Here is a 25,645-nt window from a genome sequence, read left to right as displayed (position 1 = left end):
GTGTTGTGTTAACAGATCTGGTCTGTTTGGTAGTTTGATGTGAGGTACCACAGATAGGTCCAACAGTGTGGTGTACCATGGTTGGCGAGCCCACGTTGGTGCTATAAGTATTAGTTTGAGTTTGTTTTGACTCCGTTTGTTGACCAGATAAGGAATGAGTGGGAGAGGGGGAAAAGCGTAAGCAAATATCCCTGACCAGCTGAACCATAGAGCATTGCCCTTGGACTGAGGGTGTGGGTACCTGGACGCAAAGTTACTTTTGTTGCAAATAGATTTATGTTTGGTGTCCCCCTGCAGTAGAAGTGATCTTGTAGAATCTGGGGATGTATTTCCCATTCGTGGGTTTGCTGTTGATCTCGACTGAGATTGTCGGCCAACTGATTTTGAATGCCTGGTATGTATTGTGCTATCAGGCAAATGTTGTTGTGAATTGCCCAATGCCAAATCTTTGTGCTAAAAGACACAGCTGTGACGAGTGTGTCCCCCCCTGTTTGTTTAGATAATACATTGTTGTCATGTTGTCTGTCTTGACAAGAATGTGTTTGTGGGCTAGAAGTGTTTGAAATGCTTTTAATGCTAGAAATACCGCTAGCAGTTCCAAGTGATTTATGTGAAGTCGTTTTTGTTGATTGTCCCATTGACCTTGTATGCTGTGATTGTTGAGGTGTGCTCCCCACCCAACCATGGAAGCGTCTGTTGTGATATTGGCGTGAGGCACTGGGTCTTGAAAAGGTTCCACCATTGAAGCAAAGAGTGTGTTTGGCGGTCTATTAACACTAGATCTTGTAGTTGACCCTGTGCCTGCGTCCATTGTTTTTCTAGGCACTGCTGTAAGGGCCGCATGTGTAGTCTTGCGTCTGGGACAATAGCTATGCATGAGGACATCATGCCTAGTAGTTTGATCACAAACCTTACGGTGTAGTGTTGGTTTGGTTGCATGCTTGATCTTACATTTTGGAACGACTGAACTCTTTGTGGACTTGGAGTGGCAATTGCTCTTTGTGTGTTGAGTGTTGCTCCCAAGTATTGTTGTATTTGGGATGGCTGTAGATGTGATTTTTGGTAATTTATAGAAAACCCTAGTTTGTGTAGAGTATCTATGACGTATTGCGTGTGTAATTGACATTGTTGCTGAGTGTTGGCTTTTATTAGCCAATCTTCCAAATATGGGAATACGTGCATGTGCTGTCTCCTTACATGAGCTGCTACTACGGCTAGGCATTTTGTAAATACTCGGTGCTGTTGTTATTCCGAACTGTAGCACTTTGAATTGATAATGTTTGCCTTGTATTACAAATCTGAGGTATTTTCTGTGAGATGGATGGATGGGTATGTGAAAATACGCATCCTTGAGGTCTAGTGTTGTCATGTATTCCCCTTTTTTTAATAAAGGAACTACGTTCTGAAGTGTTACCATGAGGAAATGGTCTGATTTGATTAAGAGATTCAGTGTTCTGAGATCTAAGATAGGCCTTAATGTTTTGTCCTTTTTTGGAATAAGGAAATAAAGGGAGTAAACACCTGTTCCTTTCTGTTGATAAGATACTAGCTCTATGGCTTGTTTTTGTAGCAGTGCTTGGACCTCTATTTGTAATAGTTCTAAGTGTTGTGGAGGAAATCTGTGCGGTTTTGGAGGAACATCTGGAGGGAATGTTGTGAATTCTATGCAATAACCATGTTGGATAATTGATAGGACCCACGTGTCTGTGGTAATGTGTGTCCAATTGTGGTAGTATTTGGTTAGCCTCCCCCCCACTGGTGACAAGTGTTGGGGTAATGTGACATTGAAGTCACTGTTTGCTAGGGCTTGGTTTGGCGGGCTGGAATTTCCCTCTTCCTCTTGGGAATTGTCCTCTATAGGAACCACGAAACCCCCCTCTTTAGTATAGTGTCTGGTAGGTGGGTTTTGTTTGGGAGGTGGATGGTTCAGATGTTTGTTGTCGAAACCCCCCCCCCTAAACTGTGGTTTCCTAAAAGTGCCTCTGTACTGTGGGGAGTAGAGCGCGCCCAAGGCTTTGTCCGTGTCTGTGTCTTTTTTCATCTCCTCGATCGCGGTATCCACTTCCGGCCCAAACAACTGATGTTGGTTAAACGGCATATTTAGTACCGCCTGTTGTATTCCTGGTTTGAATCCAGAACTTCGCAGCCAAGCATGCCTTCGAATTGTTACAGCAGTGTTGACAGTCCATGCTGCTGTATCTGCAGAGTCTAATGCAGACCGTATTTGATTGTTCGATATGGCCTGTCCCTCTTCAACTTCTTGTTGGGCACGTTTTTGGTGTTCCTTGGGCAAATGCTAGATGATGTCTTGCATTTCGTCCCAGTGTGCCCTGTCGTAGCGTGCAAGTAGGGCTTGCGAATTTGCAATTCGCCATTGATTGGCTGCTTGTGATGGCACTCTTTTGCCCGCTGCGTCGAACTTTCGACTCTCTTTATCAGGTGGTGGGGCATCCCCTGATGATTGTGAGTTTGCCCTTTTTCTTGCAGCCCCCACAGCGACTGAGTCCGGAGTGAGCTGTTGCGTTATAAACACTGGGTCTGACAGGGGTGGTTTATATTTCTTTTCGACCTTCGGCGTGATAGCTCTCCCCTTTACAGGCTCTTGGAAGACCTGTTGTGCGTGTTTGAGCATGCCCGGTAGCATTGGCAGGCTTTGACAGAATGCGTGAGTGGATGCCAGAGGTTTGAAAAGAAAGTCATCCCCCACTGGTTCAGAGTGCATTTTATGTTGTGGAACGTAGCTGCCCTGGCTACAACTTGCGTATATGCTGTACAGTCCTCTGGTGGTGAAGGCTTGGTTGGATAACACTCTGGGCTGTTGTCCGATATAGGTGGATTGTATAGATCCCAGGCATCTGCACCATCTTGGGTCATCCCAGTATGTGTGGGTGACTGCGTTATTGGTGTACCCACTGGTGACAAGTGTGGTGAATGCAGTGGGGATGGTTGTGGTGAGACCTGTGGTGGTGGTGACTTGTCTCTAACCACTTTGGCTTTCGGTTGCATTTCTGATTCTTGAAAGGCTAGTTTTCTTTTCGATTTGAGTGGAGGGATGGTCTGTATCTTCCCTGTATCCTTCTGGATTTCTAACCTTTGTTGCGTTTGGTCAGGTTCTTCTACATCCAGATCTTGCTCAAATCTGTGCCTTTCATTGAGCTGCATAGAAAACCCTTGCTCCTCAGTGTATGATGAGCGTTTCGGCTCCAAAGCCGTTTTTTTTTCAGCAAAATTCCTAGGGTAATTGTTTTTTTCGGTTCCGAGGAGCTTTTTCGAGGCTTGCTTGACTCGACAATTCGATGCCGAATTTTTTCGGTGCCGGAGTCTCGACCGGAGTCAGAAGTCTTCGCCAAATCTTTGCTCTTTTTCGGTGCCGATGTTATTTGGTCACCTTCCTTTTCGTGGGTTGAGCCATGGCCTGCTGGCAGTGGTGTCCCCGTGGCCTTGAATTTTTTGGTGTGACCCTGGGTTTGGGACGGGACAGGTTTACTCACAGTTTGTTGCACCGTCGAGGGTTGTTCACCATCGGATTCATCCGAGTCCGTTTCTTGGATGGAAATTCTCTCTTCCTCCTCGACGTCGAGATCTTGTTTCGGCTTCGACGCCATTTGTAGTCTTCTTGCGCGTCGATCTCTCAAGGTTTTCTTCGATCAAAACGCTCGGCAAGCTTCACAAGTATCCTCTCTGTGTTCGGGCGACAAACACAGGTTACAGACCCGGTGCTGGTCTGTATAAGGATACTTGGCGTGACACTTAGGACAGAAACAGAAGGGGGTCCGGTCCATTAGTCTTGGACGATGGGTGTGGTCGGGCCGACCAGGCCTTGATGAAGAGCGGAAGCCCCGAAGGGCCGCCGAAGCAGTCTTGATGTCGGTGCCGATACACTAAAAATAAACCGGTACCAAACGAGAACAATACCGTTGAATTTTCGATACTTAGCTAACTTTCCTGATTCGGAATACGGAGCGAAGAGGAACACGTCCGAACCCGATGGCGGAAAGAAAACAATCTAAGATGGAGTCGACGCCCATGCGTAATGGAGCCGAAAGGGAGAAGTCACTCGGTCCTGTGACTCAAAAAGACTTCTTTGAAGAAAAACAACTTGTAACACTCCAAGCCCAAAACTAGATGGCAGGAACAGTGCACAGCATGTGTATCTGCAGCTACACATGCCATCGAACATATATATATATATATATAATGAAAAAATAATGGTTAAAGTGCCATAGGTGAAAATGTAAGTTTAAACTTTCAAAAGGAATGTTTTAATCTAAAACAAACACTGAAATTGTCTAATTTTCATCAGTATGTCTGCCACACTGATCAGGGCTCAGTGGGGCAGAGCTATGCCCCAGAGCACCAATCAAAGTAAAAGCATTCAGCATCTAATAGCACTGACTGCTTTACACTTCAGTTGTGTCAAGTCAGTGCACTGTGCACATTGAAAGTCAACATTGCAAAAAAAGAAAAAACGGGGCAAAAGTCTGGGAGATTTAAACAGTCCACGGTATCAGTCTCCCCATATAGACCAAATCCATAAAACGAGATTGTTAGAAATGGGGTCTTTGGTTGGCAGTCAGGTTACCCGCTGTCCAACAACGACCCTCACTCTAGTCAGGGTAAAGGAAAATCACCCTCAGTTAACCCCCGCTCACCCCCTTGGTAGCTTGGCACAAGCAGGCAGGCTTAACTTCAGAGTAGAGGTGTAACATATTTGTACCAACACACACAGAAATTCAGTGAAAACACTACAAAATGACACAACACAGATTAGAAAAATAGGTAATATTTATCTAAACAAAACAAGACCAAAATGACAAAAATCCACCATACGCAAGTCAAGTTATGAATTAAAAAGCAAAAAGAATCTTAAATCCTTAGAAAACAGTGCGAACACTGTTAGCGTAAAAAAAACACCGCACAGGCGAGTCTGTGTCGGAAAAGGCCAGCGATGCGTCGATTTCTCACTCAAAAGCGAGACCGTGTGTCATTTCTCCTCCGGAAAGCGATGCGTCGATCCGGACGGGCACCTCTGGTCTGGGCAGGCTTTGCGTTGTTTTTCCACGCCCAGCGAGATTTGCTTAAAAAATCCGGTAGCATTGTATCAGAAAACCGCGCTATGTGGGGTTGCGGCATTAACAGCCTTCGTCAGTGGGTGTTGCACGTCGTTTCTCCAGCTGCGGGTGTCAATCTTCCAGCCGCGGTGCAGGTGGATCGTAGATTTCAGCCGCGAAGCCGGCGGCACATCGTTTCTCAGCCGTGTCTCGGAGGTGTGTTGAAAATTACTCCAGCGGTCTGTGTGTGGATTTTCAGTCTTGGTCTGCCAGCTTCACCCTTCAAGGCCCCAGGAACTGGATTGGGCACCACTTGGCAGGGCAGGAGTCTCAGCAGAGAGTCCAGGTGCTGGCAGGGGAAGTCTTAGATGGCCTTGAGACTTCAACAACAAGAGGCAAGCTCAGGTCAAGCCCTTGGAGATTTCTTCACAAGCAGGAATGCACAACAAAGTCCAGTCTTTGTCCCCTTTCACAGGCAGAAGCAGCAACTGCATGATAGCTCCACAAAGCACAGTCACAGGCAGGGCAGCACTTCTCCTCAGTTCTTCTCCTTGGCAGAGGCTCCTCTTGATTTCCAGATGTGATCTAATTTTCAGGGGTTTGGGTGTCCTTCTTATAAAGGAAAGTCTCTCTTGTTTCTGAGATCCCGTCTTGCCCAGGCCAGGCCCCAGACACACACCAGGGTGTGAGGGCAGGCATAGCCCTTTCAGGTGTAAGTGACCACTCCTCCCCTCCCTCCTAGCATAGATGGCTCATCAGGATATGCAGTCTACAACCCAGCTCCCTTTGTGTCACTGTCTAGAGAGAGGTGCAAACAGCCCAACTGTCAAACTGACCCGGACAGGGAATCCACAAATAGGCAGAGTCACAGAATGGTTTAAGCAAGAAAATGCCTACTTTCTAAAAGTGGCATTTTCAAACACACAATCTCAAAACCAACTTTACTAAAAGATGTATTTTTAAATTGTGAGTTCAGAGACCCCAAACTCCATATGTCCATCTGCTCTCAAAGGGAATCTAAACTTTAATCATGTTTAAAGGCAACCTCCATTTTAACCTAAAAGAGAGATAGGCCTTGCAACAGTGAAAACCACATTTGGCAGTATTTTACTGTCAAGGCACATAAAACACATTAGTATACGTCCTATCTTAACCATACACTGCATCCTGCCCATGAGGCTACCTAGGGCCTACCTTAGGGGTGTCTTACGTGTAAGAAAAGGGAAGGTTTAGGCCTGGCAAGTGGGTACACTGGCCAAGTCAAATGGGTAGTTTAAAACTGCGCACACAGACACTGCAGTGGCAGGTCTGAGCCATGTTTACAGGGCTACTAATGTGGGTGGCACAACCAGCGCTGCAGGCCATGGGCACCTCTAGTGCACTTTACTAGGGTCTTACTAGTAAATCAAGTATGCCAATCATGGATAAACCATTCAACAATACAATTTACACAAAGAGCATATGCACTTCAGCACTGGTTAGCAGTGGTAAAGTGCTCAGAGTCCTAAAGCCAACAACAACAGGTCAGAAAAATAAGAGGCAGGAAACAAAAAGATTGGAGATGACCCTGCAAAAGGAAAAAAGTCCAACAGAGATGCACTGTTCTGGGTCTAAGACTACACACTACCTATTGGGGTAAGGGTCTAACTGTGAGTGAGAGCTATTGTTCCCAGCAAACTAATAGTTGCAGGGACCACAAGACCCCCTACTCCAATATGTAGTGTGTTGTTTTAGAACCCGAAACACTGCATCTCGATTTATGGATTAGGTCCACATTACAAGTCATACAAACCAAAAAACAATAAACTTTGGACACGATGGAAGCTCTTCCCTCTCTTCCTGACTCTTTTTAAAAAAGAAAATGCTTCTGGTGCTTCCACCTGAAAATGTTTCTCCTACAGGGTGGTGTATAAACTATGCAAATCCACCACACTATAGAGGTAATACAGAGGACGGGAATGGTTCGTACATCTTGTTTAGGAGGTTAATACCATTAGTATTGCACCTAGGGGGCAAACAATATCACCCTCCCCAATAATAGAAGGAGGTTTATGTCCTCACAGAATAGCAGGCATGAAGACAGTTTCCTCCAAAAACTGGTAAAGACAATTCCGAACCACAAAGGTAATGGAGAGCAGACTTTCCCACCTGCGTTCCAAACAAATCTAAATCTCACCGTGGAGCCTCATGTGAAACACTACTTAACTAGACGAGGCCATTAGGCCAGGGGTCTCTAGAAAGCCACTGTGATGTGTGTTTCACTCAACTTCAAGTGATGTGCTGTTTATGTTTATCCATCAGAAGACAAGATCTGTCAAGCAAGGAGGAACACGTGTGGTTGAATGAAATGCTCAGGTTGTTTAGTATGGATGCTACCTGCTCATGATTGACTAAGCATCAAAGGCTCAATGGTGCATGAATCACCCACTCAAACACAAACCGGAGTGAGAAGCTATGCGTTTCTAGATACCATTATGAAAAAAGGCATTAGGTAATTGTATGGCACGTATTTAATTTCTCATCCACAGCAAACACAGACTGTGTACCATAGCTAGAATCATTATATTTTCTGTTGTTAGATGGAAATTCAGTAGATGCTGATTCCGTAAGGTATGACACCTCCCAGCTCACCTATCTGTGGAGAAGTACCTAGAGTAAAACCATAGCCTCAGCTCTGAGAATTAAGCTGGCTCTGTCACTTGCAGTGAAAATGGAAATCATTAAGTTCAAGGCCCCAAAGATTTTCTTAGGATCCCACCATCAGTGCTGCCTCATTAAGGATTGATGAATAGCTGAGCACCCTTGTCTTCATTGCACCTCATGCCTCTTCGTTCCAGATCCCCCCTTTCAATAAGAGTTGTTCCAATGGGATTGTCTTAAAGGGGATAATCTTTATTTTGCTGGGATTCACTTAATAGAATAATAAGCTTCAGAGTCAGTTTGATGACCTCTATGGATTTTTGACAGCAATGGGTTTGGGAGACCGGATTGTGATTTTGTGAAAACAGATTAGCATCGGCAAACCGCTTTTAGCTTAAATTAATGGTAATTTGTGTTTTTTGAGACTCTGGTGACTGAATGGTACATCATTATTGAAGATTGCAGCCATATTATGGGTTTTTCTACTGTAGACTTTAGAAGTGCCTAGTTTCTCTGCTCAAGGTAGAAGAAAGAGCGGCTGGACTGTCGAGGTTTAGGAGCAAAACTGTATGATTTCAGGCAGAGCCGATTATTCTGCATTCTAACATTAACCTAAACCGAGATCTCAGGCCGAGTCTAGGTTTTCATTTGTTTTTATCAACACTAAGCTTTGAACAGCAAAATGCTATTGTGTATGTTTGACTTGCTTTACCTGGCACATAATAGAAGCGACACTCAGACCATTTCTAAATTGAACTTTCACCCTTCTAGCAGCAAGATTTTGACAATATTTAATTGAAAGTGTAAATGATCTTTAAACGGTTTAACAAAAGGTTCCATAAGTGAAAAGTGTGTTGGATCAGCTTTGCCCATGCTGACATTTATGAGAAAGAGTTAAGTTCATCATAGCCATAACGCAGTTTTGTACTACCGAAAGTAGTTAATTTCTTGCGTCTTCTAGCTTAAACATTACATATCTTGAAACTATGAAGCAATGTATACAAACACAGTTTCCAACTTTAGCTAAAAATAAATATACAAGAACTTATTAAAAGGGAGAACAGTGATGAGAGTATACAAGAATAGAAGCAAATCACGGTCTTCAACAAAAGCAGACATAATAAGGAAGATACCTAATGTGGTCTTGAGTTGCAGACTGCCTGGTAAACTCAATGTATGTTCACCTTTAAACATTTAGAACGCATGAATATAAGTTATAAGGAAAAGGCGGCCCACCACAGATGCCAGATGATGCTTTGCAGCTGTGAGTGAAGAAGTTTTCACATTTGTTTTCACTACAATACCATCAAGTGGGCCTCTTTTAGCAATCTAACCCTTCACACAGTCCCCTACAGCAAGATTACTTCATAACTTAGTTTTGTTTTCCTCTCCTGCATCCTTACTGTGATAGGAAAAAATCGGAGACGTTTGGCACAGTATTCTAAAGCACAGATGTTGGCTAAATCCTACAAAATAACTGTCTTTTAGGGTCACCATAAACATGAAAATAGGACGGTCAAGGTGAGCTGACTTCACAGGTTTACTCAGTTTCCTATACACTGGGACTCTGTGTTATACCTCATTGTGTGACCACATTTGAGTCCAAGGGACTCATAATAAAGTTTTTTTTGTGGGAAGAAACCCAGTGACTCATGCTTGTGACAGCAAAACACATATTCACAATTTCCAAAACCTGTTTGAAAATCGCAAACGAGGGACGTGAAAGTGGCATTGCCCTCCTCTTTGTGAATCTCAAAGTAAGATATCTATGTTTGTGACCTCAAATGCGACTGCAAACCATGGAAAAGTTGAGGCGGTCCTGATTTACAAAGAGGAAGCCGCCCCAGGCATAGCTTCGCCTTTGGGTATTCTGTCAGATGGCCTCAAGGAGTGCAAGCAGTAGTCCTTGGGCCCACTGCCTGTTTGCCCTCCGTGTCTTTTATGCAGGAAATATTATTTTAAAACAGTACGTCTCTTTAATGTACATTGAAAAAGTAAATGCAGGGATGGTGGTCTACTCTCCCTTGCAGGCAACCATTAGAGCACTGCCATTCATACACAGGAGTTTGGAAAATGTGACATGCCTAAATAATACTCATTAGGAAGGTTGTTTGCTCCCTCGTGAAAATGAGCAATTTGCTATGTGACATATTGGTACATAGGTTGCATCACAAATTGTACCCTGATTCACAACCCAATCCGTGTGAAATTCGCAAATCCAATGTTTGCGACCAGGGACATCAGGCCCCAAAATTTTGCGAACAGGTACTTCAGGCCCTAGAATATTTATATTAAAATATGTTTTTCACAGAATTGACAGCTAGCTATAGCAGCAGTGGACAGACCCAGTACTCTCATTTGATAGGCTTAAATACTCATGGTACAGAATACTTCAAAAATGTATGTAGACTTAAATCCTTGTTCTCATCAAAAACACTTTGTAACAAGGCATCAATGTTATTTGTAGGCAAAAAGTAACTTCGTAACATTTTGTTTTGATAGCCAAATTTTATTTAATTTTCACGGCGAGAAAACACACAGTTGATACAATAAGGCATAATCTATGAGGACACCATACAGTCTGGAAAAGGTATATATCATTACAAGGCAGTGACTGCAGGAGCAAGGGTAGTACACACAAAAAATTAAGCAAACGGTCCACTCCAGATGACCAAAGCACTTTCCTCATTCCGCCTGTGCTTCAGAGGGCAGCCCCCTCACCTCAAATACAGGTTTTTCTTGTTGTGCACACCAGTCTACACCCTTAAGCCACAGCGCTATGCCTGGGTGAACTGGGTTTTTGCACTGTGCTGCTATGTTGAGCTTCGCCACCAAGGTGGCCGTACCGAAGAACGCTTCGTCTGCCCTAGAGCCTCATGCACCCCCCAGGACCTCAAGCAGTAAAATAAGGGAAGAGAAATCTACCTCACAGGCCAGTACCTCCGAAAGCTCCTCCGATATGGTAATCCAGTATTGCTGAATCACGTGGCATGACCATACCATATGATAAAATCTGCCGAGGTTGCAGAGCAGCGGGGGCAGGAGGATTCAGGAAGGAGACCTGCACGATGTAGTATGGCGTGGGTGAGATCGGCACAATGTAAGTAGTAAGTCTGAATCAGACTGGTCTAACAGAAACAGTTATAGTACGGAGGGCCATCAGGGCATCTCATCAATCGTCATCCTCAAGGGGGCCCAGCCAGCCCTTCCAGGGTGCCCGAAGTGTACTGGCGGCACTGGTGACCAGGGTGGGCTATACTTGTGATATGCCTCCCCTGCACAGCGTTCCCATAAGGAGTTTAGCTTCTAGAGGGTTGAATTCTGGGAAGGAGGGCTCCCAGGGCACATGGGCAGAAAGGGCATGTCTCAGTTGTAAGTACTTGTAAAACTGGGAAGAGGTGAGTGCATAGCTGTCCTGAAGCTCCAGGAAGGAGCACATGTGAGCTACAGACCATATATTGCCAATTTGTGATATACCAATGAGGTCCCATCGCCCGAAACCCTTCAATGCAACCACCTCCCGCAGTAATGTGACATGCCACAAGGGGGTAAGCTCGGTGTCCCAGTGGGTGTGTCGAAGGGCCGCCCTCCAGGCAAACATTTTTATATTTCACTTTATACTTTATTTTTGCCTTTGCTAAATGCTGTAAATACCAGGTGATACTTCTACCCAACTTATGGTTTCTCACTTTACTGATTTCAGAAAGAAGGAGGACTATCTTGACCTTGCCTGGATCTAAATCTGATTAATTATATTCAGATCAAAGCACACCCGCCCTGAACGATTAACTTACTGAGCCATCTTCCCTGCCGCAACGTTGCTAATCATGACCTGCACATTCTCTGTGCCTGTCTATGTTGCACATCAAGAATATGGCATTTGTTCATTTCTACATTTATATAATAGGATACAAAAATTTCTGTAAGGAAAATAAAGCTACAATATCAGCTCAATATTTAGATAGCACCCATGTCCTGTCTGATAATAACAATGTCAGAGGTTTATCAACTGTCTATTAATCATGTTTCCTTGCTCTGCATTACAAATGAGATAGATTTAAGCGATCCTTATGTCACTGATTCTGACAGGCTGTTGAAAAATGCACCTAAAAACGTAGCTGTCTTCATTCTCAGTGATTTAGCCTTTGTTTTCTTTATTCATCCCTCTTCTGGTTCGACCTCTAGTGAGCTGCTGCAGCATACCTCGAGACATCCCGATGATAGCACAACTGTTAACCTAGGGTTTTCCATCCTCAGTTTCCTTAGTTTTCACCATACCCCTGCATTGATTGCAAGAAATTTTAAAATGGAGGAGGTGACAGGGTTAACCACCCTTTAAGGCCCACCCCCGACAGCATATAGAGGAGGGAGAATACAAGCTCTTCCAGAACCAGAGGAAATGAGCTAGAGTAGACCTGATGCACAAGTCTGCCACTGGGGAACCTGCAACATTCTGGATTCTGTGTGGGGAAATGTAATAGTTTAGGGAACAGATTGTTGACTGTCTGTCTGAAGCATTGGGTACAACAACACTCCCTAACTCTATAAGTACCCTTCAGTCATGACAAAATGGACATGAAAAAAAGTGGCAGTCTTTTCACAGCACAAATTTTTATTTGATTTGAAGGGAAGAGCGCTGATACTAGTCATCTGTAAATTTGATAAGATTTCTTAATCAATACCAGCTGTGGAGGGGAAAATGAAAATTATGTGTATGAGGGACATATGAGGGAAAGTATAATTGGGAAAGGTAGCGTATGGAAAGAAGAGGTGAGACATTCTTAGATAACTGTCTTTCAATATAGGCTTATCTCAATAGTGAAAAAGGGACAGGGACAATCTATGAGGCTTCTAGTGACAAAGTATGCCACCTCTAATGAATACGAAGCATCTATGTCAGAACAATAAAACAATTAGTCTCCTCTCACGTGGGAGGAGGTCCTTGTGGGACAGATCATGTGATAAACACAAATAGACCGATGTACAGATTTTTCAGGATCTCATTCTTCAAAAGTCCCTACTTGGCATTCATCAGAAGTCCCTGCTTGGGTTGCAGACTGAACAACAGTGTGGGGTGAGCAAACAACGACAAAGAATAAGCGTACATATTTAAACAAGGGAAGCTGCACAGTGCTTTTTAGGCAGACTTGGTAATCAAAATTTGTGATTCAAAATCACTATGCTACAGTGTGACTGGCTTGTTTTTTGCTTACTATTTTAGATTTTTCTTAGCAATTATGTTAGAAATAATGTAGGCATCCTATGCTCCATTCAGTCCTACACGTTCCTCCCCACTACTCATTCCTGGACGTGTTCATATAAGTTGGGAATATTTGCATAGATGTCAACATTGCTCTCTCAATGACACATGCATTTCTGATAGATGAGCTTTCGAACTGATGGGCATGAACATTTTAATTTGTAGTGAAGCACTGAGGAAAGCAATCAAGCCTGACCTCTGCAAAGGAAACTTTGGACATATATTCCCTTAAAACCAAGCAAGTCTGACCCTCCCTGGTGTTGGGGGAGTCTTAATATAAATTTAGTCAACACATTTTACAGCACAGGTAGCACCGAATATTTGCTAAACTGCTTTACAACTGCTGTACATGCTTTATTTAGAAAAAATAACAGGAGGATACCATTTTATATCGTCTACCATTTCTAAAATATATATAACATTCTCCTTCACCTCTACATACCCCTTACTTTGATTTTCTCTTTCTGTCCTTTCCAAGGCGATCCTCAGTCATTAAAACATGTTATAAAAATCTGCTTGTCTCTGGCTTTAAATGTAGGAGATATCTATGCAGTTAGACAAATCAGATAGTCTCACACAGCAGAGCTATCACGCAGGTTGGAGAATTTTCCAGTTTTCTACAAAAAAATAATACAAATCTAATTTTCACGCCTCACATAAATGGTCCATAGCAGCGAGAGGAGCCCTTCAGTACAAAGATAATTGTAGCATAAAATTAGCAGTAGGTGTCCCCAAATTGTATACAATTATTAACTATAACTGAAAATATTTTAAAAATACACTAATTTTGTCACAAAGTATCAGCTTGTAATTTTTAGTATGTGCGCATATCTTTCATCCTCCAAAATCCCAACTTTTTTATAAGCCTACCTTTGTCCCCAAACTTCAGATTGATGTTTTAATTTAGAAAACACGGACACTATTATTCTCTTGTAGTAAATAAACACATCTTCTCCCCAAAACATCAACATGACATTTTCCAAAATTACACTTTTGCCCCCAACTGCCAGCTTTTCATTTATAGTTAAAAAAAAAAAACAGCTTGTCATTTTCTAAATTCAAATTGTTTTTACCCAACAATATTTATTAATTTATGTTGAAGTTATACATGGCAACACACTCTATTTAAGCTACTCACAGAGCTGGCAAAAGAACAAAAAAGAGCCCCACTGATGCGTAGGGTGGGGCTAGATCTGGCATTCTTTGGTCAAACAGTATCCATTTTAGGACATCCTCATTCCTCACTCTTAATCCATACTTCTCATCCCTACATCTCATCCCTATTTCTCATCCATCACCCTACTTCTCTTTTCTAGTTCTCTTTCATCATTCCTACTATCATCCCTACTTCTCATTCGTTAGCCCTTCTTCTCATTCCTGCCTTTTATCCATCATCTGTACTGCTCATCCCTACTTCTTATCCCTCACCCCTGCTTCTCATCCCTATTTCTCATTCATCAACCCTACTTCTCATCCACCATCCGTACTTCTCATCCATAATTCCTACTTCTCTTCAATCATCTTTGCTTCTCATTCCTACTTCTCATCTCTACTTCTCATCATCATCCCTACATTCCTGCATCTCATCCATCATCCCTGCTTCTCATCCCTTCTTCTCCTTCATCATGCCTATTTTTAATCCACCATTTCTACTTCTCATCCATGATCCCTACTTCTCTTCCATCATACCTATTTCTCATCCTTCGTCCCTACTTCTAATCCCTTCTTCTCCTTCATCATTCCTATTTTTAATCCACCATTTCTACTTCTCATCCATGATCCCTACTTCTCTTCCATCATACCTATTTCTCATCCTTCGTCCCTACTTTTCATCCCTGCTTCTCACCCCTATTTCTCATCTATCATTCTTACTTTTTGTCCCTACTTCTTATTCATACTCCTTACTTCTCACTCATCATTCCTACTTCTCATCCATCACCCCTACTTCTCATCCATCATTGCTACTTCTTATTCATCACCCTGACTTCTTAGCCCTCGTTGCTGCTTCTCAACTCTGCTTGTAATAGTACTTATAATTCATTAGCTCTGGGTCTCATCCATCACCCCTACTCATCAATACTTCTCATCGCTCATCCCTACTTCTTATCCATGATGCCTGCTTCTCATCCATGATCCATACTTCTCTTCTATCATCCCTGTTTCCCATACCTTCTTCTCATCTATCATCCCTACTTCTCATCCATCAGTCATACTTCTCATCCCTACTTCTCACTCATAATCCCTACTTCTCACCCATCATCCTTTATTCTCATCCCTACCTCTCATTCATTGCACCTACCTGTCATCCCTACCCCTCATCTGTCATTCATGTGTTTCATCCATCATCCCAACTCATCCCTACTTCTCATCCATCATCCCTACTTATTATCCATCATCCCACCTTCTCATCCATGATCCATACTTCTTGTCTATCATCCCTATTTCTCATCCTTACTTTTCATCCATCATCCCTACTTTTCATCTACCATTCATATTTCTTATCCTTACTTTTCGCCAATCACTCTTACTTCTCATCACTAATTTTCATCCATCACACCTACTCAGCCTCCCTCATTGTCATCCATCATCCCTACTTCTTAATCACCCCTACTTATGATCTCTACTTCTCAACCTTCTTCCCTGCTTCTCATCTCTACTTCTGATCCATTATCCCTACTTCCCATCAATTATTCCTTCTTCACATCCATACTTCTCCTATGTCTCATCCATAATCCCTACATATCACCCATTATCCTTACTTAGCATCCTGCATCTCATCCCTCACACCTACTTGTCATCTCTCATCCCTACTGCTTATCCATCACCCCTACATTCATCATCTTTCCTACTTCTCATACTTCTACCTTACTTCTCATGCATCATCCATTATTATACTTCTCATCCAACATTCATCATCCCTATTTCTGACCCATCATTCCTACTTCTCTTCTATCATCCCTACTTTCATCCTTGCTTCTCATTTCTACTTCTCATCCATCATCCCTACTTCTCATGCCTACATCTCTACCATAATCCCTACTTCTCATCCCTCATCCTTACTTCTCATTCCTACTTCTCATCCAGGACCCCTACTCCTTATCCTTTCTTCTCATCCATCATCCCTACTTCTTACCCATCGCCCCTGCTTCTCATCCCTACTTCTCATCCATAATCCATACTTGTCATCCATCATCCCAATTTCCCATCCTTCATACATAATCCCTACTTCTCATCCATCATTCCTACATCTAAACCTTAATTCTCATCCACCTTTATTACTTATAATGCATCATCTGGTATTCCTACTTCTGATCTACCATTCATCATCCCTATTTTTCATCCACCACCCATAATTCTCATTACTACTTCTCATCCACCTTCCTCACTTCTCATTCATAATCCATACTTCTCATCCCTACTTCTCATCTATCATACATCATCCCTATTTCTTATCCTTACTTCTCATGAATCATCCCTACGCCCCAACACTACCTCTTCTGCCTCCTCCATTATCCACAATTCCTACTTCTCGTTCCTTATCCCTCAGCCTTACCAGCACACTTTCAATGTTGTGAAACATACCTTCACACTGACTGGTTGGCAACAGCCAATCAGAGTTAAGAGAGACGGTTGCATTCTATTAATCTAGCCGCTGAAAACAGTCTTCTCTTTCCACACTGTACAGTGTGCTTCCAGTGAACCCAAGGCTGTAAAGCATTTAATCTGATTGAAGTGCTTTTCTGTGTACCCAGGCGTCTGCAGAAAGCTCAGATGGTTTGGGGAAGACAAAGGGCCTTCTGCTTGGGCCATACATCAACACTTGGAGACAAAGGTATACAGGTCTTCAGTAACCTTGTTTGGTTTCAATTTAATATGTAACAAAGAAAATGTTTAAAATAAGCTGTTGGAAACAGTGTAATGCAGTTCATCAGAAACCTTTTCTGGTTCTGATTTTATTTGTAACAAAAAAAAATGTTTTAGTCTGAGGCTGCCTTTAGCTCCGAGAGCTGCTTTTTTCTTTCCTTGCAGTTTGCAGATTACAGGAAATGGGCTTCAGTTGTTTAGGAAACCATGTTGAACAAGGCCTGGACAGAGTTGTAACATATGAAAATGAAACCATAACTTGTTTGGATGAACTGTAAAGCCCGGTGTTTTTTCAGTGGCCAGGCCAACAGAATTCAACCCTCTCTCTTAGACCTGGCTATTGCCGTCCAATCAGTGCGAAGGGATGTTTCACAACACTAAAACTGTGTTGGTATGACTGAGGGATGAGAAATGAAAAGTAGGGATGATGGATGGGAAGTAGGGATGATGAGTTTTAAGTATGGATGAGAATTAGGGATGATGGGTGAGAAGTAGGGATCATGGATGACAAGTACAGATAAAAAGTAAGGATTATGGGAGAGAAGTAGGGATGAGAAGTCAGAATGATGGCTGACTTGTAGGAATGATTGATAAGAAGGGATGATTGATGGGAAGTAGGGATGACAAACAGGGGTGATAATTAGGGATGATGGATAGAAGCTGGTATGAGAAGTAGGGATGATAGATGAGTGCTAGGGATGAGAAGAAGGAATTACAGATGAGAAGTAGGGATAAGTAGCAGGGATGAGGGATAAGAAGCAGGAATGATGGATGAGAAGTAGTGATGAGAAGGGATGATGGATGAGACGTAGGGATGATGAATGGGAACTAGAGACGGGAATGATGGAGAAGAAGTAGGGATGAGAAGCAGAGATAATGGATGAGAAGTGGGGATAGTGGATGAGAAATAGGGATTATGGATGAGATGTAGGGATAGGAAGCAGTTATGAGGGATATGAAATAGGGATGAGAAGTAGGGAAGATGGATAAGAAGCAAGGATGAGAAGTAGAGCTAGTGGATGATAAGTAAGAATGATGGAAGAGAACTAGGAATGAGAAGTAGGGACGAGGAGTAAGGAATGAGGATGTCCTAAAATGGATGTTGTACCTGCATTCTTTGGTTACTTTCTTGAAGTGAAGGTAAGTTGCTTCCTTTGGGGCAGAGGCATAAGACTGTTCTACAGAAAAAAACATTAGGGGTTAATTATCAGTGCATTCATTAAATTAGGCTGCAAATAACAGCATTTATTTTCCATTAAAAACTCCAATTTGCCGTTAACTAACTGCTTGTATTGTCATAAATACTCTTTTTTTTGTACCTTTTTTTTATGAAACACACCGAATACCAACATTTCATTTTTAGTAAATGCATTTATTTCATTCCCAAAAATCAGCTTGTCATTTTCATTAAATACATTTGTTTTTTTCACAACTACCAGCTTCACATTTTAGTAGCTAAGACCCAGATGTATTAACATCTGGTCACCAAACATTGGTCGTAAAATGCGATCAGTATTTTTGCGAAAAGTAAATATTCATAAGAGCTGAGATAGGTTCTAACAGATCAGTTTGTAAAAATCCAAATCTTAGTGGGTCCCAATACCACCCACCTCATGAATATAAATGAGGTAGGTAGCAAATCGTGACTCACTATGATTGGAGGCCATCACAGGGATGTTGGTCTGCTGGAGTAAGCAGACCACCATGTTTGTGATTGTTTTGTAATAAAGTAAACCTTTTCTTAATGCAGCCAGATTTCAGTAAAGGAAAGAGACTGTCTGAAAAGAAATGTTTACTCGTTTTTTTCTTTCTTAAAGAGTTGGCAAGTGTTAATCACATTAACAAATTCCGTTTTGTGACTGCATTACCACCTCCTTTGAGGTGTCAGTAAAATATTAATATTTTGCAACTGGTTTTCGTTCACAAAACATTGATACATTAGATACTGATTCCGTATTTGGAAGGGAAACCTACAACACACCCCTTCTAGATAGTAAATCTGTATTGATTTGGAGTCCTATTTGAGGAATAGGAAAAAAACTTTCTGACTCCAAAAATGGGATTAGCGGACTAAGAAAAATCAACTGTTGTAAATGCCGAACTGCAGCGTATTAAAATATGTAGCACATCTGCCTTCACATGTTTTTGTCATCATTAGCGATAACTGTACATAGTCCGAATAGGCATATGATTACTGTCACAGACTACAGACCACTCACCAGACTCACCCCATGACTCCTGCAGTTCGAAAAGAGCAATCTCTTCACACAATAATATTTCCTTGAGTATTGACATGCTCTCGCTCTCTTTCTCTCTCATTCCAGTAAGGTAAAAAGAAAGTACTTTAAAGCAAACACTGGCAAAGCCAATAGGTCTGGCATTGGCTTCCTGCCCTTTGGCTTTGTCAAACCTTGTTTTGTCATGGGCTTTGCAAACTTTAATGTTGGGGAATTTGATGGCCTACATTAATCTAAAAAACTGTGACTAAAAGTAAAAATATTCTTTGATCCCAAAAACAACCCTTCGCTATAGTGATCTGTAATACCTAAGGGAACTACTTTGTGTGTGAAATGTGAAAGAGTAGAATGCAATCACGCTCATTCAAACTGCCCATTCACGTTGGCTGAAGTGGGCTGATGCACTGACCCATGCTGTCTTTTGTAGTGGATGCAAGAAAAATGTGAATGACACAATACCAGATAATTGGATGAAGAGGGCTGGTGAATGCCACTGTGAGTAAATCTATCATGCTTATCATTTTAGTAAAATCAAAAGGTTTGGCTAATTCCAGAACTAAATAGAGATTGACTTTAATCTGCGATGACTGTTTTCAAACAGACTTCTATGTGTACATACACCTCAAAATCTCAATTAAAACGTAATAGATAACTTTATACGTACAATGGTAACTGTGTGTAACACTGTTTGCCCTGAAGAAGAAAAATATTAAAACCACATGTCTCACCCTGGACCAAAACAAACAGTGCAGCTGCTTTAATTATACTGCTGTGGTAGAATAATATTAGACAGCTGCCAAGAACTCACAACAACAATGGAACTGGGAAAATAATGAAGTTATTGCTCAATGAAGTCAACATCAAAGACACGAATTAACATTAGTGAACATAATGAAACAGGTTAAGAAGCAGCTCCCTAGTTAACGCCCTTGTTAGACGGCTATTAGCAACTATGTAAGCCCGATATCGGGACACAAATACAACAAAACAGTTCCATCGCTGATCTGAACTACAGAGGGAAGAAGGCTGAGGGAGGGAAGGAATGGGTAATGGTAAGCTTGCCCTGTATGCTACAGTAAGATGGAGTTAAAAGAACATGCAGTACAGAGGTCTTACCCACCATGTAACATCAACCAACATGATTTTAATCAAAACCCTTCTAGAGGTACTCTTTTCAGCCAGCTCCTCTTAAACAATTCAGGATTTCGAGGATTTAGGGCTTCCTCCACAAATTCAGAGGGTGTTCTATTACTACTCAACTCTAAATCAGGCCACTAAATATAGGTTGAAAACCATTGCTTCATTTATTATTTGAGGACTACTCAAATCCAAAATATGGCCTAATGGTTATGAGAAATAAATCAGACATCAGTTTTGCCTTGTCCCATTCAGATACCTGAATAGGACAAGGCAAACATGTACTTGCTTGAGATCTAGTGTCCCCTCAACACAAATCTGTGTTCACATTAAATAATTAAGCCCCTTCACATACGTTTCGTACATAAATGCTAGCCAAATGTTGACGGTAATACATGAAAAAGGACATGTATTTCTTAGTAATGTCGTGATTGTTTTAAGAGGCTAGCATGACAGATTTGAGTTCTTCATATTTTTTTTTTATCAGGCTGGCATATGATTGTGTTACATCTTATATTTTTCAAGGTAATAGGAGCTAAGACTTTGCTTAAGTTTTTGGATACTGTAGGTGACAAGCTTCTTTAGCTTAGAACACAGTTCGACCTCAACGGTTTTGTGTATTCTTGGCCTAGACAAGTAAAACACAAATTAAAGTAATTTGCACCCTTCACTATTGAAATGGAAGATAAAAAATAAATATAAAATATAAATATAAAATCGATCCACTCTTGATGGGGAAGATCCCGTAGACTAATTTTAAACATACCAGTTATAAACCCACACTTGTTTTCCATCCATATATGTATGTTTTTCTCATATTGTTCCTCATGACCATGGGCTAGGTGTATGAATATCTGGTCGCAAAATACTGGTCGCAGACTGCGAAAAATATTTTTGTGAGCAGTAAAGATTTTAAAGAACCTAACTCTGTACTATAAGGTCAGTTCTTAATAATCCAAATTGTATTGGGGTGGAATCATATCTACCTCATGAATATTAATGTAATATGTTGCAAATTGAGGCTCACTACAACTATTGACTATATTTTAGTAAAATGCCAAAGTCATAGATTCAGTATGTTGATCATGAGCCTAGGACTTACACTAACCGTTCGGAATTAGAGATATATGAGAAATTGGAGGCTACCACTCAGGTGACTTCAAGATGGACATCTAACAGATTGCTGCTAGCAGCAGATATATTGATTGGAAAGAGATATCTACTTGAAATGAAGGTATATCAAGTGCCTAAATAACATGGAACACTTAAGTACTGAATAAGAGTATATTTTGCTAACCACTCAATTGGAAAATCAAGAGCCCACAATCACACATTCAGAAAGCAATGAAAGACAAATGTCTTGATAAGGGTTTAGAAGAAAAACAAAAGTAAATAAACCCTCAGTTTTCCCAAGGTATCTGAAAATAAGTTAGCTACAATTTAGTGAAATACTTAAACATGGGAGATATTTCATAAAACAGCAGCATAATAGGTTTAGAGTATTTTATTTAATTGAAAGAATAGTGATAGAAATAGTTTAGGGGAAACCGAAGGTAAAGTTAGAAGTTAGGGGGTCAGAGTTTGGCAGAGCATGAGCCTCACCTTAAATTAACAGGCCTCTCACCAGCCAAACCTTTGGTTCTCCTGCCTCAGTTTGAGGAGGGGAATTGCTAGATATCTGATGGCAGAGCCTCAACGGGTTCGGTCGTCAAAACCATATGACACAGAAGCCCACCCACTATAGGACTGCCAAGTTAATGCATTTAAAGGCCAGTTCAACAAAAAGCAAGCCTTCTGATTCATATTTTTAATTCCTGGGATCACAATGCATGGAATGCTCATGCAAGAAACATCACAAATTGTCCCCGATATTAAGGGCTAAAAGTGTCTTCACATCAGGGTTATTAGTTGTTTTATATGTATCAGAAACAAACCTCTTGTATGTTTAACAAAAAAACACAAAAATACAAACCACCGGTGGCAGCTTGCTGGCCTTGCAGTGTTGACCAAAATGCTCCCAAATAGCTGGTAAGAGTACAAAAGGATCTCAGCCAACTCAATGGGGATATCTAAATTCAGCAGGCGGTCCTCCACTGGTAAAGCAGAAGAAAGGATCTCTGCCACACTGATAGCCTGGCAGACTGCCTGCAGAGGTCTAAATGATCTTCCACATTGGATAAATGATAGAGTAGTACAACAGAAAGGGAACACTATTGTAAATATGACAAGAATCAGTGCAGAGAAAATGTGCAAATGAAAATCTTTTAGGTTCTTTTTTTTTTTTTTTAAACAGTCACGCTTTCCATGTTGAGTACTGAAGAAAAATACATGTTGAGGAGAAACATACTAAACATATGATTGTACCTGTTTGCAAATCAAGAATCCTAAAAACCTTCTTGACTCAAGATTATTCGAATACAGTAGTAAACAAATGTTCAGAGCTCAATATCAAGAAAGCTCTTAATGGTAGTCAACAAACTACTGGCATCAGCTACAGCTCTCTGTACTGAAGTCGAGCTTCGCTTAAAATAATTTTAAAATCTGTTAATATCTTACTCAATTTGCCTCAAGTTGTTTAATCTCCCTCCTAAATAACATTTATAAAATTATAACCATGGCTTTAATATCCGGTATAATAACGTTACTGACTCGGTGGTTGATGAGCAAAAGAAATGTGTGCCTGCCAATTAATGACAGATCTTATTGAATCGCTAGTAGCTAAAGTGTTGAATCCTCAGCCCATAAGATCCCTTTATCTGATACAGCTCTACATGCTGAAAAGGACATTTGCAGGGTGGGCTGGGCAGTTGTATGGTCCTTATTTAAGGGCTACAGATTTGTTCAAATGTCACAACTGCCTCATTAGCAACGTTCGAGAGTGACACAGGCAAGGATGCACACTCCCATCCCTTTTGCTTGAGGTGTCTTCAGAGGTCTCAGTTATGATGATTAGACAGCATGATGGTATTGTTCCATTAATCTTGAAATACTTCTCAAACAAATTCCCTTGGTTGCAGACAATGCTGCTTTAACCACCTCTAATCTGTATGGAACAGTGTTCAGCGTCCTAACCATTATGCTAACGTTTCAGATTATAAAAAGAAAAGGTAAACGCTTGCGTTGATGGTCTGGGACAACAATTCAGTGTATTTAAATTTACAAACAGAATTAGATATTACTGAATATAGTTTAACATAAGGATAGAAAATGTATGTAAAGCAAACTCTGAAAGACTTGTAAAAGAGGCCAAAAATGGTCAGTGCCCCCTTTAGCCTTAGCAGGCCAGACGTACAGTAATACCGATTCTCCTGCCCACATATTCGTTGACACAATACACTGTCACTTTCCAAAACCGATGACTGCAGAGGCTCTATTAAGACTTTAAACAGAAATCCAAGTCACAAAATATTTTGGAAAATGCTTCATGAACTGAGTTAAGGCTCTTTCAGATCTACAAAGGAATGTATCGGAACTCAAGAAAATGAAATACATTCTGACAAAATACCTTCAATTTTATAAAAGGGCAGGGTTGATCATAAGCCTCTGAAGCCATTGCACAAAAATACTCACACCCAATGCCTTCAATGTAAAGACATTTGAAGATGGTGGAGGCATATGAAAGGAAACTCAGTGGTTTCATAACATGTATGAGATTGCCATGCAACATCAGGAAAAATATTTTGCACTTTTCTCCAGATAATCCTGCTTTTTTAAGTGATGCACGTATGGGACCTCTACTGAAAAGTGACATGATTCAAGTAAAATATATTTTACAGTGAACACAGTAGTGAAATACAATAATCTTCACCTGATGGGCTCAGTTTAGAGTTTAGTCTTATTCAGCTCCTTGGTTTGACACCCAACTGAAACAAATGAAACAGCCCAATCATAGAAAGAAGTGTCAGGTAGTTGACAAGGAGCCATACCACTTCATGATTATATAATGTAAATTGTGTAATAAAAAATAATAAAAAATACTATTGGGTCAAGTGTGTGGCAGCGGCTCTGTGTCAACCCAGAGGCTTTTTCAAACTTGTTAAAGCTGCTGCCTCTTGCCCATTTCTGTTTGAGGATCCAGCCAAAGCTCTAAATCAGTGAGGTTCTAAACTCTTTTTCAATTAAAAAAACTATTATGACAAGTGATGGCAGATACTGCTAAACACTCCCCCGCTGCCCAAGTACCCTTCTGACCTCTCTCCGGAATTTACATTAGAACACACTACTGCAGAGGAAATAAACTCAATTCTGATATCCACATTCACCTATCAACCCCACTAACACAGTTACTTAGATGGTTTCCACTAGAAATTGCTCCCATCATCTGCCACCTACACAATATCTCAGTTCAACAAAGGCCTATCTCAGAACAATTAGAAATGGGTCAAGTGCTCTCCGTATTATAAAAGACCGACCTGGGTCCTACTTCTTTGGTCAATTATAAGCCAACAACCAACATACTGGTCCTAGTCAAAGTGCTCCAAAACAGTTGTATCTCAGTTATATATGCTTTTAAAGGACTATAACTGTCTTTCCTTCCTGCAATCTGGTTCCAGACCAAGACATTTCCCAGAAAGTGCTTTGCTTGTATTTGAGGATGAAAGATTGATGTTCATGGATGAATATGTGGGCTGTCCATTGGTCGTGTACGATTTATCTACTGTCTTCAACCCAGTGGATCACTCTGTCATGTTGAAGAGACTATTATTGGAGACACACATTGGTTCCAGCCATTTCAACATAGTTGCTGTTAGCGAGTATGTCTAAGCTCATTCCTTTCTCAGAGAGCCACAGAGTTCCCTACTGTCTTCCACCTAATTTAATATATACCATGCCCACCTATTTACTATCATTGAGGACATTCAAACATATGCTGAAGTGACAAGTATATATCAAGTGGTCACATGACAACAAATCTGTGACATATCTCCAAATGCTCTTTTAGATGCATTACAATTTTTTGCAACTGTACAGAGAAATAGTTACAATCATCCCACACAACTAAGAGGTGAGGATAATGCATATTTAAAGAAAAGGATATCTTATTATAGGTTACAGCATATGCTGTCTCTGTCCTCTTCGTAGCAGGGCCTTCAAGATACACTAGTTTTGTGTGGCTTATGTGAGGACACAAGAAAAGAGATAGGCAGATAGTGGATTATAAAACATACTATAATTCATCCAACAACTGTAGGAATCATTAAGCAGGTTCAAGTGTATCCAAAATTTAAGCTTTCTTAATCAACTGGCCTACTCAAAGGAATCCGGTCTCGTCTAAGCCATTTTCTGCAGAAGGAAATTTCGATATGGCACAAAGATTGTATGACGTAACCAAGAATTGTAAGGAAACACTGATTTCTCTATCTTCATTTTGATGTTCACCTCTTGAAAATACTATTAGCTTGGTTGTGAAATCACTTTGTTTTGTGGATAAGCTGAAATTATGGCAAAAGTGGAAG

The 25,645-nt window shown here is 41.2% G+C and overlaps 1 protein-coding gene across 2 annotated transcripts in view; it reads right to left on the bottom strand.

Moving 5' to 3' along the window:
* The window catches only part of BCL2 (BCL2 apoptosis regulator), a 501,592-nt gene that overhangs the window by 364,219 nt on the left and 111,728 nt on the right, over window positions 1-25,645 (bottom strand). The window contains exon 2 of one of the 2 annotated variants that reach the window (XM_069219443.1): window positions 17,923-17,993. The exons of the other annotated variant lie outside the window; for it this stretch is intronic. Coding sequence (XP_069075544.1) covers window positions 17,937-17,993 — 57 coding nt within the window. The 3' untranslated portion in view covers window positions 17,923-17,936. Of the gene's footprint in view, window positions 1-17,922; window positions 17,994-25,645 lie in introns of those variants that run through there. 2 annotated transcript variants of the gene reach the window in all.

Source organism: Pleurodeles waltl, chromosome 2_2 (assembly GCF_031143425.1).
Source record: "Pleurodeles waltl isolate 20211129_DDA chromosome 2_2, aPleWal1.hap1.20221129, whole genome shotgun sequence".
Classification (NCBI taxonomy): domain Eukaryota; kingdom Metazoa; phylum Chordata; class Amphibia; order Caudata; family Salamandridae; genus Pleurodeles; species Pleurodeles waltl.
This window is presented reverse-complemented; position numbering and strand designations above follow the sequence as displayed.